This window comes from Uranotaenia lowii, chromosome 3, assembly GCF_029784155.1.
Source record: "Uranotaenia lowii strain MFRU-FL chromosome 3, ASM2978415v1, whole genome shotgun sequence".
Taxonomy (NCBI): Eukaryota; Metazoa; Arthropoda; class Insecta; order Diptera; family Culicidae; genus Uranotaenia; species Uranotaenia lowii.
In genome coordinates, this window is record NC_073693.1 from 16,948,857 (window position 1) to 16,972,229 (window position 23,373).

Genomic DNA, 23,373 nt, shown 5'->3' on the forward strand with positions numbered 1-23,373 from the left:
TGCCCGCCCTGTGTTTTTGTCTGTCGTTTACGTTCGGTATAGTTCCGCTGCCAGTTTTTGTCACTAGCTAGAGCACCCAAACCCAATCCACCCACGACACGAGTCGGATGGACGGACGGACGGAAGTGCATCGCGTCGTCGTCGTCGCTGTCGTCCAGTCTCGGCAGCAGTGGCCGGATGCCGGATGCTGCTATTGCTGCAAACCGCCGGAAGAAAATAATTACCGACAAAAACTAGAACCGTCTAAACGAGCCCAAACTCAAGGGTACAGAGTGTGTTATTGTTGCACGGGGGAAAAGTTTGACCGAATCCGGTCCGGCATTTTTTTCTGTTTTTTCCCTTTTTGGTTCCATAATAAACAAACGCGTCCCTTCGTTCGTTCGTTCGGTAATATTTTTGCCGCTCGCTGGAAAATGGCCTTGTTGTGATTTTCTGGGGCACACGTGACACTTCGATGCATTGGTTGAACAACTTCGGAAGGCGATACAGGCGGAAAAGTGAATTAACCCTTTGTGGAGTGGAAAGTTTTAAAGAGGCCTCGTTTAAATTTCCAAATTTAAGGATCAACAGGAAAACCTACGCAGAAGATAAAAGGAAACAAGTTACATTAAAAAAAGTTGTCATGGTTGAAAATCTGGAGTGACTAAAAGTGATTGTTGAAAATTTATACCATCGCCGCATCCAACTGGTGTTACAGCTGCACTTGTTCGATAATAGGATTTTGCCTAGCAATCGTTGCACAGAAAATCCTCAGCTAATACGTGTAATGCTGTGGCAAATTATGAAGCAACCGCAAGAATCCGGGTTTCAATTTCTTAGTGTCATGTAGAAAAGTGAGGTTTCTATCGCCATATTTGGGTTTCTTGCAGAAATCAACTTTAATTTACGAAATTCAATTGATTTCTATTGCATTTTCCTTCAAAAGAATCTATTTATAGACAGTATGTAGTCAAATGTTTTAAGTTCTGAATACTAAAACCTTCAGTTTTAAATTCGATTGCAATTTAAAAAGTTCTCAGAGGACGCAACAGAAAAAATCTTTATAACCAAATAAAAAACGAGGAGGTCTATTCCTATCGCCTTCATTTAATATCAAAACTGATAAAAAATTTTACCGTGTGCATAGCTATCCGAAGGCAAATAACGATCATAGTTCTCAGATAATTCAGCTAATTCATTTATATTTTTTTGTTACAAAGAACTGTAAAAAAAGTGTTTCAAAAGAAAATGAAAGAGTTTGCTTGAATTTTGATTGAGATTGAGAGAAAGTACAATATGATAAATCGTAACAATATTCACAAAATATAATAAAAATAAATAAATGAAGTATTAATTGTTTAAAAACTTCAAAAAACAGGAAAGAAAAACAAAAAAATTGACTAACAAAATTACCCAACATCTTAAAATTCTAATGAAAATTAAAGAATTTACAAAAAGAAACCAGGAAATATTAATAAAAAATATCAATAAAAAACTCATTTTGTTTAAATAAAAGCAAAGTTTAGTTAAAAAATAAGTTTTTAAAAACTGCGCAAAAAAATACAAAATAAACACAAATCTACAAAAAATTTCAGTAATAACAAAAAAAAAATTAAAAAATATTACAAAATTTACTTTAATTTACAAAAATTTACGATAACAAACAATCTTTACAAAAATCTACAACCGCTTACAAAAATTTACAAATCTATATATATAAAAATGAATTTCTGTCTGTCTGTCTGTCTGTCTGTCTGTCTGTCTGTCTGTCTGTCTGTTCCCTATAGACTCGGAAACTACTGATCCGATTTGCGTGAAACTTGGCAGGTGGGGGTATTGGAGGCAGGGGAAGGTTCCTATTGTGGTTTGAGACCCCTCCCTCTCTCATGAAGGGGGGGGAGGGGCCTCCCAAACAAAAGACAATTTTTTGCATAACTCGAGAACACATCAAGCAAATGCTATCATATTTCGCATGAGGTGGTATTGGGGAACGAGGAATATTTCTATGAATATAAGGTACCCCTCCCTCCTCTCAATGGGGTGATAGGAGGGGGGGAGGGGGGTTACCTTGCAATTTTTAATATAATTCGAAAACTAATCCAGATATTGGAACCAAATTTGGCACGGGAAGGTATTTGGATATGAAAAATATTTCTATGGTTATTTGAGACCCCACCCTCTTTTCAGTAGGGAGATATAAAGAGGGGAGGGGGCCTCTTTTATAATTTTTTACATAACTCAAAAACTAATTAAGCAAATGGAACCAAATTTGGCATGGGCGGGTATTTGGATACAAAAACTATTACTGTGATTATTTGAGACCCCTTCCTCTTTCCTGTAGGGAGATGTAAAGAGGGAAGGGGCCTCTTTTATAATTTTTTACATAACTCAGAAACTAATTAAGCAAATGGAACCAAATTTGGCATGGGTGGGTATTTGGGAACGTGACATGTTCTAATGATTGTTTGAGACCCCTTCCATCTTCCAGCGGGGAGAGGGAAGAGGGGAGGGAGGAGTTTCATACAATTTTTACTGCATAACTCAAGAACTATAACAGCAAATGGAACCAAATGTGGCATGGAACGATATTTGGGTACGAGAATATTTGGTACCCCTCACTCCTTCAAAGAGGTGGATAGAAAGGGGAGGAGAGTTCTCCTTCACAATTTTTAGCATAACTGGAGAGCTGATCGAGTCAATTAAACCATATTTGACATGTGAGGGTATTTAGATACGAAAAATGTTTCTATTATAAATTGAAGCCCCACCTTTTTTCAGCGGAAAGATAAATTTGGCATCAAAAAGTATATGAGAACGAAAAATACTTCATGAATATTAAGCTCTCCCCTCCATTCAATGGAGAGAACGGAAGAAGGGATGTTACTTCCTTTCAAGTTTATGCATAACTCAAGAATTCACTAGGCAAATAAAACCAAATTTGGTATGGGATGCGACGATACGATACAATACGAGAAATTTCTCTATGTTAAACAATTCCTTTCTCGCAGTGGGATGATAGAATTGGGAATATAGGAAGGGAAGAGGAAAGCTTACATTTAACTTTTTTTTTACAAAATTCGAGAAAAGGACAAAAATTAACATGGAAAATCATTTTGGTATGATTCTATGTTTATCTGACACACCATCCTTCTTTCTGTGAGTAGGTACATTGGAGGAGGGCTGTAAACCAAAACAATTTTGTTCGCATAAGTTCTCAATTTATGCTAACGAAGCCAACAAATGGAAACAAATATGGCATGGAATGGTATTTGATTACGAGATATATTTATATGATTGTTGTAGACCCTTATGCTTTACAGTGTAGAGAAGGGAAGAAAGGAGGGGGCTCCATATAAAATTTGTTGTAAAGCTTAAAAACTTACCAACCAATGGAACTATCCTTGATATAAGAGGATTTTTGGGAACAATTAAAAAATGGGTATGATTAATAAAGATCACGACCTCCATTCAGCAGGGAGTGAAAGGAAGGACAGGAGGGCTCTCTTATCAGTTTGTTTGCATAAATCTTCAACATATCAAGCGAAATCAACCATATTTTATAAGTTAGATTCATTGCATACAATTAATTTGAGACCCTCCTTTTTTAGAGCGGATTAAAATTATCAGATCTTTAACACAAATTCATAGATCAAGATTCAGAATATAATTTTAAGTTATCATTGTGTTGCAATTCGAAACTCCAGCTGCAGCTCTCATTTATAGCGATTGCTTATGAATTTTTTTTTTTTTTAGGTTTTATTTTTGACACTTTACCATCATTATGGCATTCGTGTCTAGATTGCTTATGAATGATGTTATAATTTGATTTAAAATTATGCCAACAAAACAATAAAAATTTGAATAATATCTGAAAATATCATTTGATTTTGAAAGGTGTAACAACGCAAACCGGGTGAGCTAGTATTTAATAAAATTTACTAAAATTTACCAAAACTAACAAAAATTTACAAAAATTTTCAAAAATTTACAAAAAATTAAAAAAATTTTACTAAAATTTATAAAAATTTACAAAAATTTACAAAAATTGACAAATATTTACAAAAAATAACAAAATGTGCAAAAATTTACAAACATTTACAAAAATTTACAAAAATTTGCAAAAATTTACAAAAAATCACATAAAATTACAAAAATTTCAAAAATTTTAAAAATTTACAAAAATTTACAAAAATTTACAAAAATTTACAAAAATTTACAAAAATTTACAAAAATTTACAAAAATTTACAAAAATTTACAAAAATTTACAAAAATTTACAAAAATTTACAAAAATTTACAAAAAATTACAAAAAATTACAAAAATTTACAAAGATTTACAAAAATTCACAAAAAATTACAAAAATTTACAAAAATCTCCAAAAATTTACAAAAATTTAAACATTTACAAACATTTACAAAAATTTACAAAAATTTACAAAAATTTACAAAAATTTACAAAAATTTACAAAAATTAACAAAAATTTACGAAAATTTACAAAAATTTACAAAAATTCACAAAAATTTACAAAAAATTTACAAAAATTCACAAAAATATACAAAAATTTACAAAAATTTACAAAAATTTACAAAAATTCACAAAAATTTACAAAAATTTAAAAAATTTACAAAAATTTACAAAAATTTACAAAAATTTACAAAAATTTACAAAAAACTAGAAAAATTTATAAAAAACTATAAAAATTTTCAAAAGTTTACAAAAATTTACATTTATTAACATAAATTTACAAAAATTACAAATTTTTCAAAGTTTGCAAAGTAAACTAAAAATAACAAGAATTTACAAAAAAAATCTAATATATTACAAAAATTTACAAAAATTAAAAAAAAATGTTACCTAAATTACCAAATATTTTTTTTAGAAATTTACTTTAATTTTCTAACAATAACAGAACATTTCAAAAAATATACCTACGTATTAATGCAAAAAATACAAAAAAAAAGACATCATAATACCCTTTCACTATTGTTTAGTTTTGACAAAAGTGCCATAATCGAAAGATTTTCCGAAAATAAACTCTTGTTTTTTTTTTATCATATAGAAAATTTTTGAAACATCAAACTTTTTGTTTTAAGTCTTTTTATAACAACTGAACTGCAATAGTCTGAATAACTATAAAAATAACATAAAACAGAAAATTTAATATAAATATTCAAATACAATTCAAAGACTACACATTAAAAACATCACTTAAATAGTTTCAAATGACAAAGTATACAAATATGACAAAAATTACAAACATAAAATGATATTAATGGCGGATTTCGCGCCAACTCGACAAAGTATCTGGCATGACCCTCTAAGAATTTGATGAAACTTTGTATTTCATGAAATTCTCACGTAGTTAAGACACTTGGCTTACTTTGTTTTCGCAAAAAAGATCTAGACTAACATTTGAAAAGGGGTAAAGTTTTCAGGCCAATATTTTATGAAAATTTTTAGCTCTAAAATAACAATTTCAACACAAATGTGGTAAAAAGGTGAATTATACCAAAATAATTTTATTTTTAGAAAAAATAATGACAAAAAACATTTTAAAATCGTACACTGAGAAAAATGCATTTTAAAAACTTAAAATCAATATCCCAAAAAAACCAATTCAGAATTTGATGATTTTTTCTCTAAACCGAGTACTAATAAGGCCTACAAGTCGTCCATAGATTGCAACTTGTGCAAATTAAGGGGAAATAAGTTCTTCTAAGGATAACTTTTCTAAGTCCTGCTCGTGATTATGTAAATACTATTACAACTCCAATAAAACTGTATGACTGGGCAGTTAAACAAACAGAGAAAGGTACCACAAAATTGAATTTCTGTAACGTATCTTAAGTGCAATACACAAAGATGTCAGAGAAACTTAAGAGTAAATTTTTAAAAGAACCAAAACGATTGACGAAACACAAAAGTTTCATCCATTTGTGCCTATACAAACACATTAAATTGCTGCTAAAAGGTATTCTAATTCTGAAGATGACCCTATCGTTTTGAATTTATTTGATAAGGAATAAAATAAAGTAAATGGAAGCATAGATTTTTAGCATTATTATTATTGTTATTATTGTAAATAAAAAATTTATGTGAACTCACAGCATCTGGTCAAATCACCCTACCCCCCCCCCCCCCCTTTTTAGTTTAGGTTTTTAAATAAGCCCAAAGTCAGCCCAAAGTTACTATAATGATATGCTTCTAATTGCTAGCTCTATCATTATACACACAAAACATTTGTGTTTCGTAAAAGGTCTCTAATTAATTATAATAATAATAAGTGCAATCAATTCAACGAAGCAGTTTTTGAATTAAAGGTTGGAAATCTACACTGAAAAAATAAATAACATGATTTTCAAAAAAAACATGAAAAAGTGTTTGTTGAAAAAACTATTTTCTCTCAAATATTCACAAGTTGCAGTGTATGGACGACTTCTAGGCCTTATTATTACCCGGCTTAGGAAAAATTTCATCAAATTGTGAGATGGCGTTTTTTTTGGAAATGGAATATAAGTTTTTGAAATGTATTTTTCTCAGTATAGGTTTAAAAAAATCAATTTCTTTTTTCTTAATTTTCAATCATTTTTCCAAATTTCTCTTATGGAGTACATTCGTGGAGGAATTGTAATTTCAAAGTAAATAATGTTCATAAATATTTTGCCTGACCAATTTGGCCCTTTCCAAATGTTAGGCTTTATAATTTTTGGGAAAAAATGAGTATGCCAAGTTGCTTTACTAGGTTGGATCTTTATGCTCACACAGTTTCATTGAATTCTTATAGGGTTATGCCAAATTGATGTCAAATGTCACCAAAATTATATTGGCTATAAAAATACAAACATTCTCAAAAATCCATCAAATTAAAGATATAAAATTTATTAAATTGGAAGTTATTTATAAAAATTAAAAAAAAATAAAAACATTTTTATATTACAAAAAAATAACTTTCAACAACATTTTTAACTTTATTGCATGATCTCTTTTGATCGTTTCTTCAAACGTATTTTAAGACTGAACATGGTGGAAATTTTGAAACTAAAGTTTTGTCCACATCAGTAAAGAATAAGGAAAAATTGAGTGACTTCTAGCCTGAAGTCTCAAATAAAGGCTCTTAAACCGAAAGAAGGTTAGTAAATCACTCCTAAAAGATATTTCAGTCACTGTAGAAAAATGCGGCGTGTTTTGGGCTACAATTTGCAGAAATAATTCAAGATGTAGGTATCACCGAAAGGAACAACCCCAACATTCCTTTCAGTAACTAAGTGCAAGTTCACTGGTGTTGGTAGAAAGTGGTAGAAATTTTGACCCTTTTAGCATATTTTGAAAATTTTACCATGCGAGAACATTTCAAGATCTGTGGCCTTTAAGAGTTTTTAAAACACGTGTTGTATTCTCGCATGCTATGATGCAAAAATAACAATATTTCTATCACATACGGCTGGAATAGAAACAACGCCCATAGATCTTGAAAACATTTTTGCATGGTAAAATTTTCAAAATGTGCTACAAGTGTCAAAATTCCAACCACTTTCCCTCAATACGAGTGAACTTGTTCTAAGTGGGTAAAACCACGGGTGGCAAATTGGAGGAGTTTTAAATTGCTTTGGCACTATTTGGACTATGTAAACGTTAACAATTTTCATCCAATGTTTTAAATAACATCAAACTCCTCTATACAAAATAAATTAAAAGAAATTTAATGAATTTCATAATTCATCTCGGTTTTTTCGGTTCAAAATTAAAATGTTATTGAACTGTCAAAATAATTGACATATGCCTTGGACACAGACAGATTTAGTAAAACTTATTTGTAAGTTGTCATTGCATACATTTATCCGAATTTTTTAACTGAAATTAAAAATAGATTGTCTTCTAATACGAGATTGTGATTGGTGCTCACACCCACGTAACTATAATTTAATAATTAGCGATTATTTGAAACTTTTAGATCAAATTTTTCACGGTCGCCATATAAGCAGGAATACCACATTACACATTTAAGCCAGTTATTTACCTAAATACTATACTTTCCAAAAGCTGACATCGAATCAACATTCTCTAAGTATGACAATCAACTTGAGATAGAAGAGGCAAAAGCAAAATTATGTTTTTTAAATTCTCATTGAAAATTCTAACTATAATCTTCGAACGTTGTACTATCATCGTTGTCCATAGTTTCCCGAATGGATTGCAGCAAAACGAAAACTTAACTATCAAACCATCAGCAGTAATAACGAAAAGTTTTCGGTGAAGCTCGTTTGAAGTGATCGTTTAAATAATTAATGAAAATTGTTGCCAACGTTACGCTAACTCAACCGAGTGGCTCTTTTTAACTGGCATTTAAAATTTAGTCGAACATTTTTTGGTACACCATTCGCCTTGTCAACGCATCATGATGATTTGATACAGCAGTGGGACCAATTTTCATGTGAGCTACAAGCACAATCCTTCCAAACATATTTCGGCTAACATTGGAAGGAAGATACTTATGAGTAATAAAAATAGAATATGCAAGTTTACCGCACTTCATACCTACCAGTTTTAACGGTAGGAAAAGCCATAAGTGGTTGAGGTATCGAAATTCGGTTCTGTAATAAGAGGTGCTAAATCTGGGCTTTAGTGCGTACTTATTTTACTCCGGGAACTGTTGTTGTTCTCTGTGCTCGAAAGCATTCAACCGACCGAGCTGATACATCCAATTTACAATCCATAAAATTTAACGACCCAGAATACAGCAGTTGATAATTTATCGCCTCACTCGGTTCGAAACGATGTTCTAGCTTTACAAGTTTTCGGTGCCATATTTCGAAAACAGGAGCAGCAACGTTACTTTTAGGTTGTTTTGTTCCAGTAGTGGACTCTAATTCAAACTAATTATGTTTGAATTGGTTTAATCGATTCATTGGAACTAACTTTAGAAGCGCCATCTTTTTTAATGCTCCTTTTTTGGTACTCAAAATTAAGTTTGACCGTGGTTGCATTGTTCGATTCTATGATCATTAAGTTTGGTTCCATTTTTCCTCCTTGCAATGGTTCAAAACTGATCCAATTTGTGCCATTTTTAGCTACGAATAAAGGCATGAAAAAGTTCAAATTCTAATTCCGCTATCGAACTTAGTTTTGAGTATGCCAGTCAAAGCTTAGTTTTGCGGTTGCCCAGTCGAACTGAAGTTTGAAGGCTGCCACTGAAGTGCTATTTTGAACCAACACAACTAAATTTTCAGTTTCAGAAAGGAGCATTTTAAAAAAGGCGAAACTAGCAGTCCTATTCAAAAAACCAACCACTTTTCAACGATTCCAGCCACTTTAATTGAACAAAAGTGCAATACACTGGATTCTCTTTTTATTTTCAAACGATTGTGGTTAACGTGTAAAAAAAGATAATATTTGAAGAAAGTTCAGAACAACCAGTAAAAAATCATTGCTTTTTTCGAGTGAAGTGGTAAATTTGGACTGTAAATTGATCATTGCCAATCTGATGGACCAGGGGTGTGCAAAATTTAAATTGAAATATTTTCGGCGGGCCGCACTCAAAGTAATATTAATAGCTTTACGTAATTTTTTAAGACGACAAATTATTTAAGGTTAGAAGGGAAAATAAAACGAAATCAAGTTCTTAAAGAATACAAAAACAAACATTTTAAATACAAGGTGAATAATATCAGCCAAAATTGAACAAGTCCTGCATAAACAAATCTTGATCGTTTTTTTTAAATAATTTTGATTTTTTAATCGATCTGAACCTTTTCACTGATCTTTCTTACAAACAAAAAGATCATTTGTTTCCTTTTCTTATTGAAAATGCTAAGCTTTTTCGAACAACAGAATTACCTTCAACTTTCTGTGGTTCGAAAAAGGTTTGGATCTTCTTCTAGGAGAAACTCTTTTTTGTTCGAACTGATACTATTACTTATCATCACTCCAGTTTTAACTGGAAGTATGGAGCTAAATCACAGCGAACACTTTTAGTGAGAAAAAAATATTTTAGTAAATCACTATTTTACCAGCATTCGACGTTGAATCGTTATTAAATTTGTGGTCTAAAAATCCTTCCACAGCCAAAAATTTTTGAAAAGTTTTTTTCTAAATTCAAATTTTGTCCTGGATGACCAGATTTTTTTCTACAAACGATGAAAAAACTGTTACGTATAAGATCATTACAATGCTGCATTTTGAGCGACGTTATTAAAATCACAGAAAAATTCATAATTTCACACATTTTTAAACAAACTTTGTCAAAGTTACAGTTTACATTCTTGATCCTAGATTTTTTGTACTGATTTTATGGATTGGCATGAATTTAATTAAGATGCCACTGAAATAGGCTTTTTACAGTGATTCATGAAAATCGTATAACTATGGTAATGTCGATTGCTTATTTTCATGAAAAAAGTCTCAATTTATCGATGCTCGGCATGATTTGTCTATGAAATCTCTGAAAATAGCATCACAGAATGTCGTCACAAATTTTTTTTGGCTTAATCACAGAACCACACATATTGTTTTTGTCGAGAATTCAAAACTTTTGTCGGAGACTTTGATGATTAGTCTTGTTAATAAGAAATCTAAAATCACTATCCCAGACTTCATTTTCAAAAATAAAAAAAAATCACTTGAATATCGTTATATTCACATTTTTCCAATATTTGAGTGTTAACAGAACATGCCACTTTTTCAAATTAAATGAAATAATTAAACTTTGACAAAAAATATCTGGTAACCATATTTATCATAAACCTTTATATTTGCTTGAAACGAAAAAAAAAGATCGCACTAGCGGACTTAGCCTAGCGATTTTTTTATAACTCTCCCTATCCGCTTTCATGGATTTGAATTTTAAAGTGGTAGTTCAATGATTAGGAAAAATGTAATCTGGACAAAAAAACTCCAATATTACGTATTGTCACTAAATAAGATTGCACCTATGTCTTTACTAGAACACAGTTAAAGGTTAAAATTTTAATTCTTGATTAATGACATAACAAAGACTGGGTGAACGTTTATAGACTTTTTATCGTCAATACTCAGCAACATTCTGTTTTTTCAAAAAAAAAGTCCTGGCTTCCTGAATTCAGAACATTTCACAGATTTCGTCCATCACTTCTGGTTTCGGTGATATGGCTGATCAGTTTTGGGATCTTTCATAACTGATAAATCAATAAACCTACTTGAAAAGTTAAAGCTGATTTTCAATCAATTTACTACCATTCATTCAATCAAGGGCTCAGATATTGCTAAGATACTTTTGTACCAGAGTACAACGCTTTCAAAAAAATAAATTCTACAATTTGTAGAAATTCCATGAAATAAGATTACAACTTCTTATCATTCAAGAAAGTTATTGGATATTGGATATTAAAGATTTGAATTTATTCAACAACTTTGCTGAAGACTGCAAAACAATTTGACTTACGGTTTTTAAAATATCAAAGATTCAATTTAATTTAATTTTTCTTCTAAATTTTGACGAAATTCCCGTTTTTTGTAGGTTTGGAAATATTAATAACGAAAAACAGCTCCGTAGTTTTTTTTTCCCAGAATTCCCCTTTGGGAAAGTTGATCATTGAGTCTATCAGTATTTGTATTTTACAGTTTTGAAAACATGTACTGAAAACGAATAACTAATTTATACCTATTTTTTTAAAGTTATCTCGAAAACTAGAGCTGACAAAAAAAAACTAAATAAATATTTGAATTCAGCGTACCTGAAAAATCAGTTCACTTCTGAGACTTGCACCTCGGAAAAATGTGAACTTTGTAATCTTGTGTTATTGTGCTGCTATTTTCAAAAATGTTATGGGCAAATAATGCCAAAGATCAAATTGAGTCATTTTACTTTAATTTAATATAAGCAATCCATATTACTAAAGTCATAAAATTTATGATTCAGCCTAAGAAAGCCAATCCCAGAGGTATCTTAATTAAATTAATAAAATATATGAAATCTGTTAAAATTTTCTTCAATCAAAAAAGTAAGCTGAAATTGACATATCTGTTTAAAAATCTGTGAAGTTATGATTTTTTAAAGATCTTAAAACCTTGTTGAACATACCGTTTATAGAAAAAAAGGGCTTCACGACAAAATTTAAAAAAATTGTAAAAAAACTTTCCAAAAATGGGCACGTAAAAAATTGCTTTGGTTAAGCTCCATGAAACTATTAAATTGAAGTGATGCCGAAAAAAATCATCGTAGTGGTTCGAACAAAAATGGCTTTTACTCAGAAAACGGTTCAATTTTTTTTACGAACCGTAGAAAGATTTTTAAAATTTGAGAAAATGGGAAGCAAGGATGCTTCCTTTTTGTAAAAAAAGAATATTTGCTAAACATTTCAAATCAAATAAAACATATAAATTATTGAAATATGATTAAAATTTAGTTAAGAACCTATTTATTTTGAATGGTTTAATCACCTTAAAAAAAAAGTTTATACATGAATTCGTTTTATTTATCCCTTTTCTGTATTGTTTTGTAAAAAATTTGTCCTTAAAAAATTACGTAAAGCTCTGCTAACTACTATTACCTGAATTTTAGTTTAATGCGGCCCACCGAAAGAATTTCAAATTAAAAATGGCCCGTTGCTTCAAAAGGTGGCTCATCCCTGATTCAAATTGCTGGAAAAAATCAGCAAACATCAATGTTGGTTTTCAGCAATTCAAATTGCTGGAAATCGGCAATCCAGATTGCTGGAAACCCGATATTTCTTTCAAAACTATCGGCTGTATTTGGTTTAAAATTTATAGTTCAATTAAAAATTGAATACTGGTTGTGCATGTAAAAGCAATGAAATAAAATTATTTTCTCCCATTTTCCAATTAGGAATGCAATTATTTTCAGAAACATGATTTTTTTTCTTTATTGCAAAACCGGAGATGGCAGCTTTGTGCCAAAGTTTTGATCATCCGCCACCTGAAAAAAGAGTTTTTATTGGTTTCTTTCATGGAATCATCTGGCCAATAAAATCCTACCCTTGACTTAATGTCTGGTTGCTAGAATATAGAGGAAAAAAAAATATTTGTATCAATATATTTAACCCAAAAATTCGTAAAATAGAATCTCACCTGGCTTCAGCGTGCAAAACTAATAGACTTCAATTTGACAACTCGATTTCCGATTTTCCAGCAAACTAATTGCTGGAAAGTTCAGCAATTCCAAAAGTGGTTGCTGATTTTTCAGCAAAAATGACAAAAACACGATAGAACCTTAGAAAATCGAGCAATTAAAAACCGATCATAGGTTTCCAGTGAAATTTTGGATCGCTAGACATTTCTACCAATTTATTTTTGCAGGAAATTGGGGCAAAAGTTCACTGTTTAGTAACGCCTGGAAAAATGCATCAGCAGGGAGTTTCGCCCAATTGAATCTTGTAATTTTTTTGAAAGTTTCAATTGATTTTAAGATAAAACCACGTTAATTAAGTAAAATGCAGCCAGGTACATCCAGAATAGAGAGCCTACCCGGGATCTCCCGATCGGAAATTCCCTGGAATCGTAAAAAATCGGGAATTTCCGAATCCTGGGAAACGCTAAAAAAATCCCGGGAATTTCCGAAGCCAATAAAAAGTCCTAAATTATTAAAAATGTACACGATCTTAGGAGGAAATATGGATCAGATCGAGTGAGCAAGGAAATTATAGTTCTACCTTGATATATGGCAAAAAAAAAATTTTTCTAGAGCGGGTTAATACACTGAATTTGGTAAGAAATGATGTTTTGTTTTGTTTGAAAACTTAGTGTAAAAGTGAAAAACGACCAAGAATGTATAAAATCAAGCAATTCCAACAATGATACGCTACGAAAAGAGCTCGAATGTTCTATTTGGCCACTCTCATCATTTAGAGCTTTCGTTTCGCAAACTGTTGACAGTAACAAAATCATCGCAAAGAACCCAAGTAACACCGATTGTTTTATAAAACTCAATAGGCCTCTTATAAAACCTAAAATGGGTTTATTAGCCTGCTAAAAACTCCAAATGTTACTTGGGAAATGACATATTTTGAAACAAATAGATAGTTATTTAAAAATTTACAAGATTTGATGAATAACCTGAAGTCTAGCTAACCAACTGATCAATCCTTCTTAATTATTTCAAATTATTGCAGCAAGAATCAGTCTAATTTGCGGTTAAAGTACTCAGAGTACCTGTATCCGTGGACCAAACAGCCGGATTAGACCCTAAATACGACCTAAACAACCGCACTGGTGGTCCATTATACCAGTTTCAACTCAACTTTTTTTAGAACTGGTATAAGGATTGGTCCAGAACTGAGCAGATTTGAATCCAATTTAACGCAGTTTTGAACAATTTGACAGTTAATAGATCACGAATGGGGAAGCCCTTTTTTTAACTGGATTGGAATCTTATTTTGTTGGTCAAATTCTTGTATAAATTAGACCCAAGAATAGATCACGGATACAGGTGCTCTTAGTTTTTGGGTCTTAGGTTCTAGAGCACTTATATCCATGGTCTATACTTGAATCTAATTTATACAAGAATTGTACCAAAGAAATTAGATCCAATCCAGTGAAAAAAAACTGGCAATCCCATTCGTGTTCCATTATCTGTCAAACGGGGTAGAACTTAGAACTGCGTAAGAGCATCTGTATTTGTGGTCTATTTTCGGGTTTAATTTATACAAGAATTGATCCAAAGAAATTAGATCCGATCCAATAAAAAAAAAACTGCCAACTGCACTCGTGTTCCATTAACTGTCAAACGGTTTAGAACTGCGTCAAATTGGATCCAAATCTCATCAGTTTTGGATCAATCCTTATACCAACTCTAAAAAAAGTTGAGTTGAAACTGGTATAATGGATCACCAGTGCGGTTGCTCGGATCGGAATTTGTGTCTAAACCGGCTGTTTGGACCACGGATGCTCTAAAATTGGATCCAAATCTTATCTTTTTTTAATCAATGCTTATACCGGTTCTTTTGGAATTTTTTAAGGCATTAAAAAAAATTTGAAATGTTTTGCATTATTACTATCTAAAAATTAAAAATACCAAATAGATAAACTTTCGTATGCAGTAGAGTGTTAAAATTTTCATTATCAATTTTTCTCGAGATCCCGAGAATTCTCGGGAAAAGGATCGTCAGTTTTCCCGATTCCCGGCAACGCTAAAATGGCTGGGAAATGGACACTATAATCCAGAACAACCGGTAACTCGATTTGTTTACATTTAGCAGTTTCGCCCTTATGAAATGTTACGTTAGAGGTTTGGAACGGACTGACAGTGCTGCTTGCGTCTGATCTGACCGCAGGGTTGCTTTATATGTATTTTTTTCTAATGTTTATGTTACCTTAGCCTCTTTATGTTTATTATATATTATATATTATATATTATTTATTATTTTATGTTTTTTTTTTTGTCTTTTTGGATTTAAGTTTCACTAGTAACCATAGAAACAGTTAGTTGTAGCAAATAAACAAAGATTAGACAAGAACTACCAAATATACAAAAGTGTTTTTAAATAACTTTACTTGGTTAAAAGTAAAGAATTGAAAGTCAAAAATTTTCTGTTGAAATAAGATAGAAACCATTGATGCAAGTTTGAGCAAAATGGTTGGAAACAAGTGCATTAACACCAATCACCGTCAGGAAATAGGTGAAGGTAACCTCCAACAGGTTCTCCAACGAACAACGAAGGCCTCTTACGGTTTTACCACCTCGTTTCAACAAGCAAATCAAAGTGAAGCATTCTAACGAACGAGCGAACACTTTTCCGTCCCTATAACCGAGAACGACAACTCGCAAACAGCAACAACGACAACACTAATCGCCTTCTCAAGTGTTTTTTCGCTTCGATTCGTGTCCTTCGACTCAACAGTTGTTCAATCATCTCGCGTTCGACGACGTTGCCCCAGTAAAATTGTTGTGCACAAGCTAGCCCCTCGGACGACCCAGAAACAGCTTTGACAGTAATTTGATAACAGTGATAAGGAGGCGTCGCGACGCCGCATATTCGAGATAGGTTGTCAGAAAATTTTGCAAGTCATTATTAACAATCGTCATTGTAGAGTACCAGCACGTTTCAAGTATTATATTTAAAGATCTTTATTTGCCAAATTAATAAACAATATTTGTATAGTTCTAGTTGAAAACGGAGCGTATTAACCGAAGTTTGGTTCGTGAAATACAAATTGTAGTAGGAGATTAAATTGTAAGCATAAAATTATCTAACTTGAATTCAATTACTAACATGCCAATAAATTGCAGTTTGAGCTTGAAGCAATATAAAACCGGCGTTATTCTTGCTGAAAAACTCCAGGATCAATTTCACGAACAAACTCAAAAATTTATCCAGAAGTACCATGGCTTCCAACCAGCATCAGCGGCAAACCCGATCGCAGACTAAGGCAATTCGAGAGGCAATGAAAGCTAACCTACAAATTGCATCGTCCCACGCCTCTGAGAATTGCGGTATACTCTTCGAGGCTACTTTCGTTGAGGCAAATCGAGGTCACGAGCGGGACTGTATTTCTTGCGATCAACGGAATGATGCTGATAAATTCATGGTTCAGTGTATGGGTTGCCAAGGATGGGAACATTTCAAGTGTGCCGGTGTAACTACTGCCAACGCCCACGAGATAGCGTATCGGTGCGTGATGTGCAGGCCCCGGATCCCTCCACCAGCACCTAGTTCAATCACGGCTGAATCCACAGCTAGCAGCTCTCGTCGAGCTCGTATAGCTCGTGATTTGGAACGGTTGGAAGAAGAGCGGAAGCTGCACGAAACAGCAGCCAAGGCGCAGATGGATCGAGATAAAACTTATCTAAACAAAAAATATAAACTGCTTGAACAGCAGGATGAAGAGAATGAAAGAGATAGTGCTCGGAGTAAACGCAGTAGTCAAGCCGGATCCTGCCGGGTAACAGATTGGGTTAAGGATCAGTCAAGAACCGTTGAAAGATCCAACCGGGACGTCGTTACAATGCCGTCAGAATCTGCCAAGGCCATTGATTCCGGGAGAGCAGTTGAACCTACGCTAGTGAGCCAGCTTGGTGGCCCTCAAACGTCGACCCCATTAACAAAACCCATCGAAAGTGAGGAGAAAACTCCCGCAGCAGTTGTTCTTGATCTGGCTAGTTGGATTGTGGATTTAGATCGCACATCCCTGCAACGAACAACCGGCAGTATTTCCGTAGGAGAGTGTCAGGACAATGAGTCTGCTGCTACCGACGATGCCGCTAGAATCCCGTTAGTTGACATACAACCTTTTCTACGTCTTCTAAAGGATGTGGAATCCAACGATCAAAGAACTGGAGCCTATCCGAAGCCATCCCAACCTACATTCGACAAGTGGCGGCTTGAAATCGACAACCTTCGTCGTGTACAAAATTTACAACAACAACATGCCCAGGAAAACGATATTCGTCGAAAGCGTGAAATCGAATTGATGCAGCAGTTGAAGTTAGTTGAACAACAACGACGCGCGGATGCGGAGGAAATGCAGAAACGGGAAGCGGAGTATCGTAGGCAAATACGATCTCAGGAAGAAGAGCGTATCGAACATCGGAAGCAAACAGAGAGAGCGCTGGAAGAGCGTGATCGTGAATTGAGTCGATTGCGTCTTGTTGAACAGCAACTTATGAGTCGGCTAAATCAATTTTCTCAACCCAACAAGACTTTATCACCGGAAATGAACATCGGACCTGTGTATTACCAGAATTGTCAACCAGCGGCAGGTAACAATACCCTCCCCCAAAACGATGCACCATCGGTAAGTGAATTATTTACACAACATAATCCCTTTGAAAAACCTATCAATGCATCGATGTATGAAAATATAAGCACACCCATCGGGAGAAGAACCCCCTGTTACGATTTCCCTGAAGTTACACCACCCATGCTACCTCAGCAACCACCATATCCTCCCACTCCAGTTGCCCCTATTGTGAATCCATCGTATGAAACAAACCACGTTCGTGACCACCTTTCCGGGCCAACATCGCAGCAGTTAGCAGCCCGCCACGTGGGGAGGAAAGAACTTCCTGTGTTTAGCGGAGATCCTGTGGATTGGCCGCTCTTTTATAGTAGCTATCAGCACTCCACCGAATTATGCGGTTTTTCAAATTCGGAAAATCTTCTTCGCCTGCAACAGAGTTTGAGAGGAAATGCTAAAGAAGCCGTGAGCAGTTTCCTGTTGCACCCTTCGACGGTTCCGGAAGTAATCGAGACGCTTAAAACTTTATTTGGTCGACCGGAACAGATCGTACATCACATGGTCAACAAGGTACGCAGTACTCCAGCCCCGAAAGAACACCGATTAGACATGCTGATGAATTTTGGATTAGTTGTACAAAACATGTGTAGCCATCTTAAAGCCGTAGGATTGCAGAACCATTTATCTGACCCTACTCTGCTCAAGGAACTCGTAGATAAATTACCACCTACAGCTCAATTCAACTGGGCGTTGTATCAGACGCAGTTCCCGCTCGTAGATCTTAATGTATTCTCCAAATACATGCAATACATAACTACCGCCACCAGCCGCTTAGTAATGAACGGCGGAATCAACAATGCAACATCAAGAAGCAAGGGAAGAGAATTTGTTCACACGCACGCTGAAATCGTCGATGACTCGGAACAACCCGAATCGAGTCAAACAGAACAGCTGAACCATGTTGCACTGAAACCATGCGTCGCGTGTCAAAAATTCGCTCACCCATTAGAAAAATGTTTCAAGTTCCAAAATATGAGTACAGATGAACGTTGGAAGCTAATTAAACAAAACAATAAGCTCTGTAGACGCTGTCTTGTGGCCCATAGTAGGTGGCCGTGTAAAGGAGAAGTTTGCGGGATAAACGACTGTTCGAAGAAACATCATCGTTTATTACATTTCGATCCACAAGAGAGTACATCTGCGAGACAACATGCCACCGTGTCTATACATCGTGAGGTTACATCATCTATTCTCTTTCGCTTGCTACCGGTAACGCTTTTTGGTAGCAAAGGCAATGTGCAAACCTTTGCATTTTTGGACGACGGATCTTCTGTCACGATGTTAGAGGAATCGCTAGCAGACGAACTAGGTGGCGACGGAATTACAACGTCGCTTTGCATCCAGTGGACTGGGGGAGTAAACAAGAACATCTCTAATACTCGAATTATGGAATTTGAGATAGCTGAAACTAGCGACGCTAGGCGTCATAAACTATCAGAAGTATACACTGTTGAGAGTCTTGATCTACCTGAACAAAGTTTGCATTTCGACAGAATGTCTCAAGAATATCCACATCTACAAGGTTTACCAGTAACAAGCTATGAATCTGCAGTGCCGAGACTACTCATCGGACTAAATAATGCTCATTTGATTATGCCATTGAAAGCCAGAGAAGGCAGACAGGGTGAGCCAGTTGCTACCAAAACACGGATTGGGTGGTCAATCTTCGGTCGTGTACCACGAAGAGCGAATACGTTGCCCCATCACCAGTTACACATCTGTGCTACAAAATCTGATGACAATTTACACGAATTTGTTAAAAACTTCTTCTCGATCGAAAGTTTGGGCATACGAGCTGCCCCAGAGTTGCAGACCCTTGAAGACCAACGAGCTTATAAAATATTATCTGAGACAACAAAACGAACATCAAGTGGCCGATTCGAGGTTAGTTTATTATGGAAATATAATTACATTGAATTCCCCGACAGTCGACCGATGGCTGAGAAACGCTGGAAATGTTTGGAGAGAAGACTTACGAAAAATCCTGCCCTGTATGACAAAATTCGTCAACAGATTGCAGATTATCAGCTTAAAGGTTATGCGCATAAAGCCACCCAGGCCGAATTTGAAAGTTTCGATCTTCGCCGTACGTGGTTTTTACCCATGGGGGTAGTGCTGAACCCAAAAAAGCCTGAGAAGGTGCGGCTAATATGGGACGCAGCTGCTAAGGTCGATGGTGTATCATTAAACAGCATGCTCATGAAAGGTCCCGATCTTCTAACATCTCTTTTATCTATACTTTTTCGGTATCGAGAGCGTGAAGTAGCCATTGCAGCGGATATTAGAGAGATGTTTCACCAGATATTGGTGCGCCCTGAAGATCGTAGTGCCCAGTTGTTTCTATGGCGAGATTCTCCGGACAAACCCTTGGACATCATGGTGATGGATGTGGCCATCTTTGGTGCTACGTGCTCGCCTGCACATGCACAGTTCGTGAAAAATCTAAATGCGGCAGAATATCAACGAGATTATCCGAGAGCAGCGGACGCAATCACACGGTGGCATTACGTAGACGACTACGTACAATGCGTTGACACGGTCGAGGAAGCGGTGGAGTTAGCCTTGCAGGTGACAGAAGTCCATTCTAAAGGTAAATTTGAAATTGTTAATTGGATTTCAAATCGCAATGAAGTTCTACAACAAATCGGTGCCAACAACCCAACAGTTGTTAAGAACATGCAGTTTGGTGATGAGTCAGAAGGCCAACGTTTGTTAGGGATGATTTGGCAACCATCCTCTGATGTGTTCTCTTTTCCAGTACAATTTAGCAAAGAGATTGCAGATTTAATTAATTGTGAAACTGTTCCAACAAAACGGCAGTTATTGAAGCTAGTTATGAGTTTGTATGATCCCTTGGGTCTAATTTCTGCTTTTACGATCCACGGAAAAATAATTATTCAGGAGGTGTGGCGAGAGAAAGTTGCATGGGACGATAAAATACCTGAAGAGATTTTCACCAAATGGAAACTGTGGCTCAGTGCATTACCTGGTATAGAATGTTTAAAGATTAAACGATGTTACTTTCCCGGATACACAAAAAACACGTATGACAACGTTCAGCTGCACATATTTGTCGACGCGAGTGAGCAGGCGTATGCAGCTGTAGCCTATTTGCGAGTCGTAGAAGATAATAAGGTTCGATGTGCTCTGGTATCCTCGAAAACAAAGGTTGCACCGTTAAAGATTTTATCTATTCCTCGTCTTGAGCTGCTTGCGGCCTTGATAGGAGCTCGACTGAGAAAGGTTATAGAAGAGGAACACACCCTCACTATCCATGAAGTCCTTTTCTGGAGTGACTCAACTACAGTACTGTCATGGATACGGTCAGATATGCGTCGCTATAACCGATTTGTAGCTCATCGAATCAATGAGATACTTGAATTATCCAAAATTGAAGAATGGAGATGGGTCCCCACACGCCTTAATGTCGCTGATGAGGCTACGAAGTGGGGAAAAGGACCTTCGTTTGACGCTGAAAGTCGATGGTATAAGGCACCGGAATTCCTCTACGAGCTGGATGAAAACGAATGGCCGAAAGATCGTATCGTCTACGCTGAAGTTAGTAAAGAAGAGTTACGCATCGATAGTGTCCATGCTCATGTGGCACGAGTTCCTATAATCGACATCAACCGCTTTTCTAAGTGGGAACGCCTTCTGCGCGTGACGGGCTACGTTCATTACTTTGAAGACTGTTATTTGAAGAAGTTTCTGGGCAAGCAGATCAACACTATTGGTATGAATAGCGATCACTTGAAGAGGGCTGAGCGTGCATTGTGGAGAATTGCACAAAATGATTCCTTTCCGAAAGAGGTAGATATACTCCGACATAATAATCAAACGAGCGTTCCGAACAGGAGAAAGATTTCAAAATCTAGTTCCATATCTTCCATGGGCCCAACTATCGACGAGTTTGGTGTGATTCGCGTAGATGGTCGAATGCAGGCGGCTGATTGGATGGAATATGATGCTAAGTACCCGATCATCCTACCCAGAGATCATAGGATCACTTACCTTGTACTGGATTGGTATCATCGAAATTATGGGCACGCGAATGATGAAACTGTCGTCAATGAGCTTAGGCAACGATTCAGAATACCGAGACTACGAGTCGAGTTGAAGAAAGTCAAAAAAGCATGTCAATGGTGTAAAGTCTACAAAGCGTCACCTGTAGCGCCGAAAATGGGTCCGCTCCCACGCGTAAGACTCACACCGTTTGTACGTCCATTCACCTTTACCGGAATCGACTACTTTGGACCATATCTGATTAAAATAGGAAGAAAAGCGGTCAAACGATGGGTAGTGCTCTTCACCTGTTTGACTTTGAGAGCGGTTCACCTCGAAGTTGCTGCCAACATGTCATCCGATTCATGCAAAAAAGCTATCCGTAGATTTGTCGCACGTAGAGGAGCTCCTGAGGAGATTTACACGGACAACGGAACAAATTTCCTAGGCGTTAGTCGTGAACTTAGAACGGAACTGAAAGCGATCAACAACGAGCTGGGTAGTACATTCACCGACACCAGAACCCAATGGTATTTCATACCACCAGCGGCACCCCACATGGGCGGATGTTGGGAACGGATGGTCCGATCCGTAAAAACTGCTTTGAAATCGGTCCCTACGGTTGATAAATTCGATGAAGAATCCTTCCTAACGGTTCTAATTGAAGCTGAACATATGATAAATTCTAGACCGCTGACATTCATCCCTATTAGGTCGGAAAACGAGGAATCTTTAACCCCCAACCATTTTTTGATGTTGGGGTCCAAAGGAGTACGGCAGGGTGTTAAAAGGCCTATCCTGAAGGGAACGGTTATAAGGTGTAGCTGGGACCTTATTCAACGAGTTTTGCAAATCTTTTGGCAGCGATGGGTGGTGGAATATTTGCCGACCATTACAAGACGAACAAAGTGGTTTGAAGATGTTCGTCCAATCAATGATGGGGAGTTAGTAGTAATTGCCGATGAGGGTGCGCGTAACCGATGGATCAGGGGTCGAGTGATTAAGATGTATCCAGGAAAGGACGGTGTATCCCGGATGGCAGATATACAGATAAGCGGTGGAGTTTTGAGTCGTCCTTGTACTAAACTTGCGCTTTTGGATGTAAAGTGAACATGACGCCGAACGGAACGTTCTTTCGACATGCGGGGGAGGATGTTGTGCACAAGCTAGCCCCTCGGACGACCCAGAAACAGCTTTGACAGTAATTTGATAACAGTGATAAGGAGGCGTCGCGACGCCGCATATTCGAGATAGGTTGTCAGAAAATTTTGCAAGTCATTATTAACAATCGTCATTGTAGAGTACCAGCACGTTTCAAGTATTATATTTAAAGATCTTTATTTGCCAAATTAATAAACAATATTTGTATAGTTCTAGTTGAAAACGGAGCGTATTAACCGAAGTTTGGTTCGTGAAATACAAATTGTAGTAGGAGATTAAATTGTAAGCATAAAATTATCTAACTTGAATTCAATTACTAACATGCCAATAAATTGCAGTTTGAGCTTGAAGCAATATAAAACCGGCGTTATTCTTGCTGAAAAACTCCAGGATCAATTTCACGAACAAAAATTGTGACAGCAGTCAGTGTTGCCAGTTTTGATAGCTAAGTTTTTCCGTGCTTTCGATGCCGCCGGTGAAGAGCAAATTAATAACACGACGATG

The 23,373-nt window shown here is 35.6% G+C and overlaps 2 protein-coding genes across 17 annotated transcripts in view; both read left to right on the top strand.

The window, feature by feature from the left end:
* On the top strand, positions 1 to 23,340 carry LOC129757874 (uncharacterized). Of its 4 annotated transcripts, none has more exons than XM_055755230.1 (3): positions 356 to 387; positions 16,071 to 16,142; positions 16,199 to 23,286. In XM_055755230.1, exon 3 carries the CDS (start codon positions 16,294 to 16,296, stop codon positions 22,816 to 22,818), a length of 6,525 nt encoding a protein of 2,174 aa, XP_055611205.1. In that variant the 5' UTR covers positions 356 to 387; positions 16,071 to 16,142; positions 16,199 to 16,293; the 3' UTR covers positions 22,819 to 23,286. The 4 variants fall into 4 exon arrangements, 3 of the variants coding, with proteins under 3 accessions (XP_055611206.1, XP_055611205.1, XP_055611204.1); XM_055755229.1 differs by lacking the exon at positions 356 to 387 and adding an exon at positions 15,990 to 16,017; XM_055755231.1 differs by lacking the exon at positions 356 to 387 and adding an exon at positions 1 to 265 and having other exon boundaries at positions 16,071 to 23,286.
* LOC129757875 (potassium voltage-gated channel subfamily H member 7-like) overlaps positions 1 to 23,373 on the top strand; it is a 505,815-nt gene that overhangs the window by 363,366 nt on the left and 119,076 nt on the right. The gene's annotated exons all lie outside the window — the stretch shown is intronic.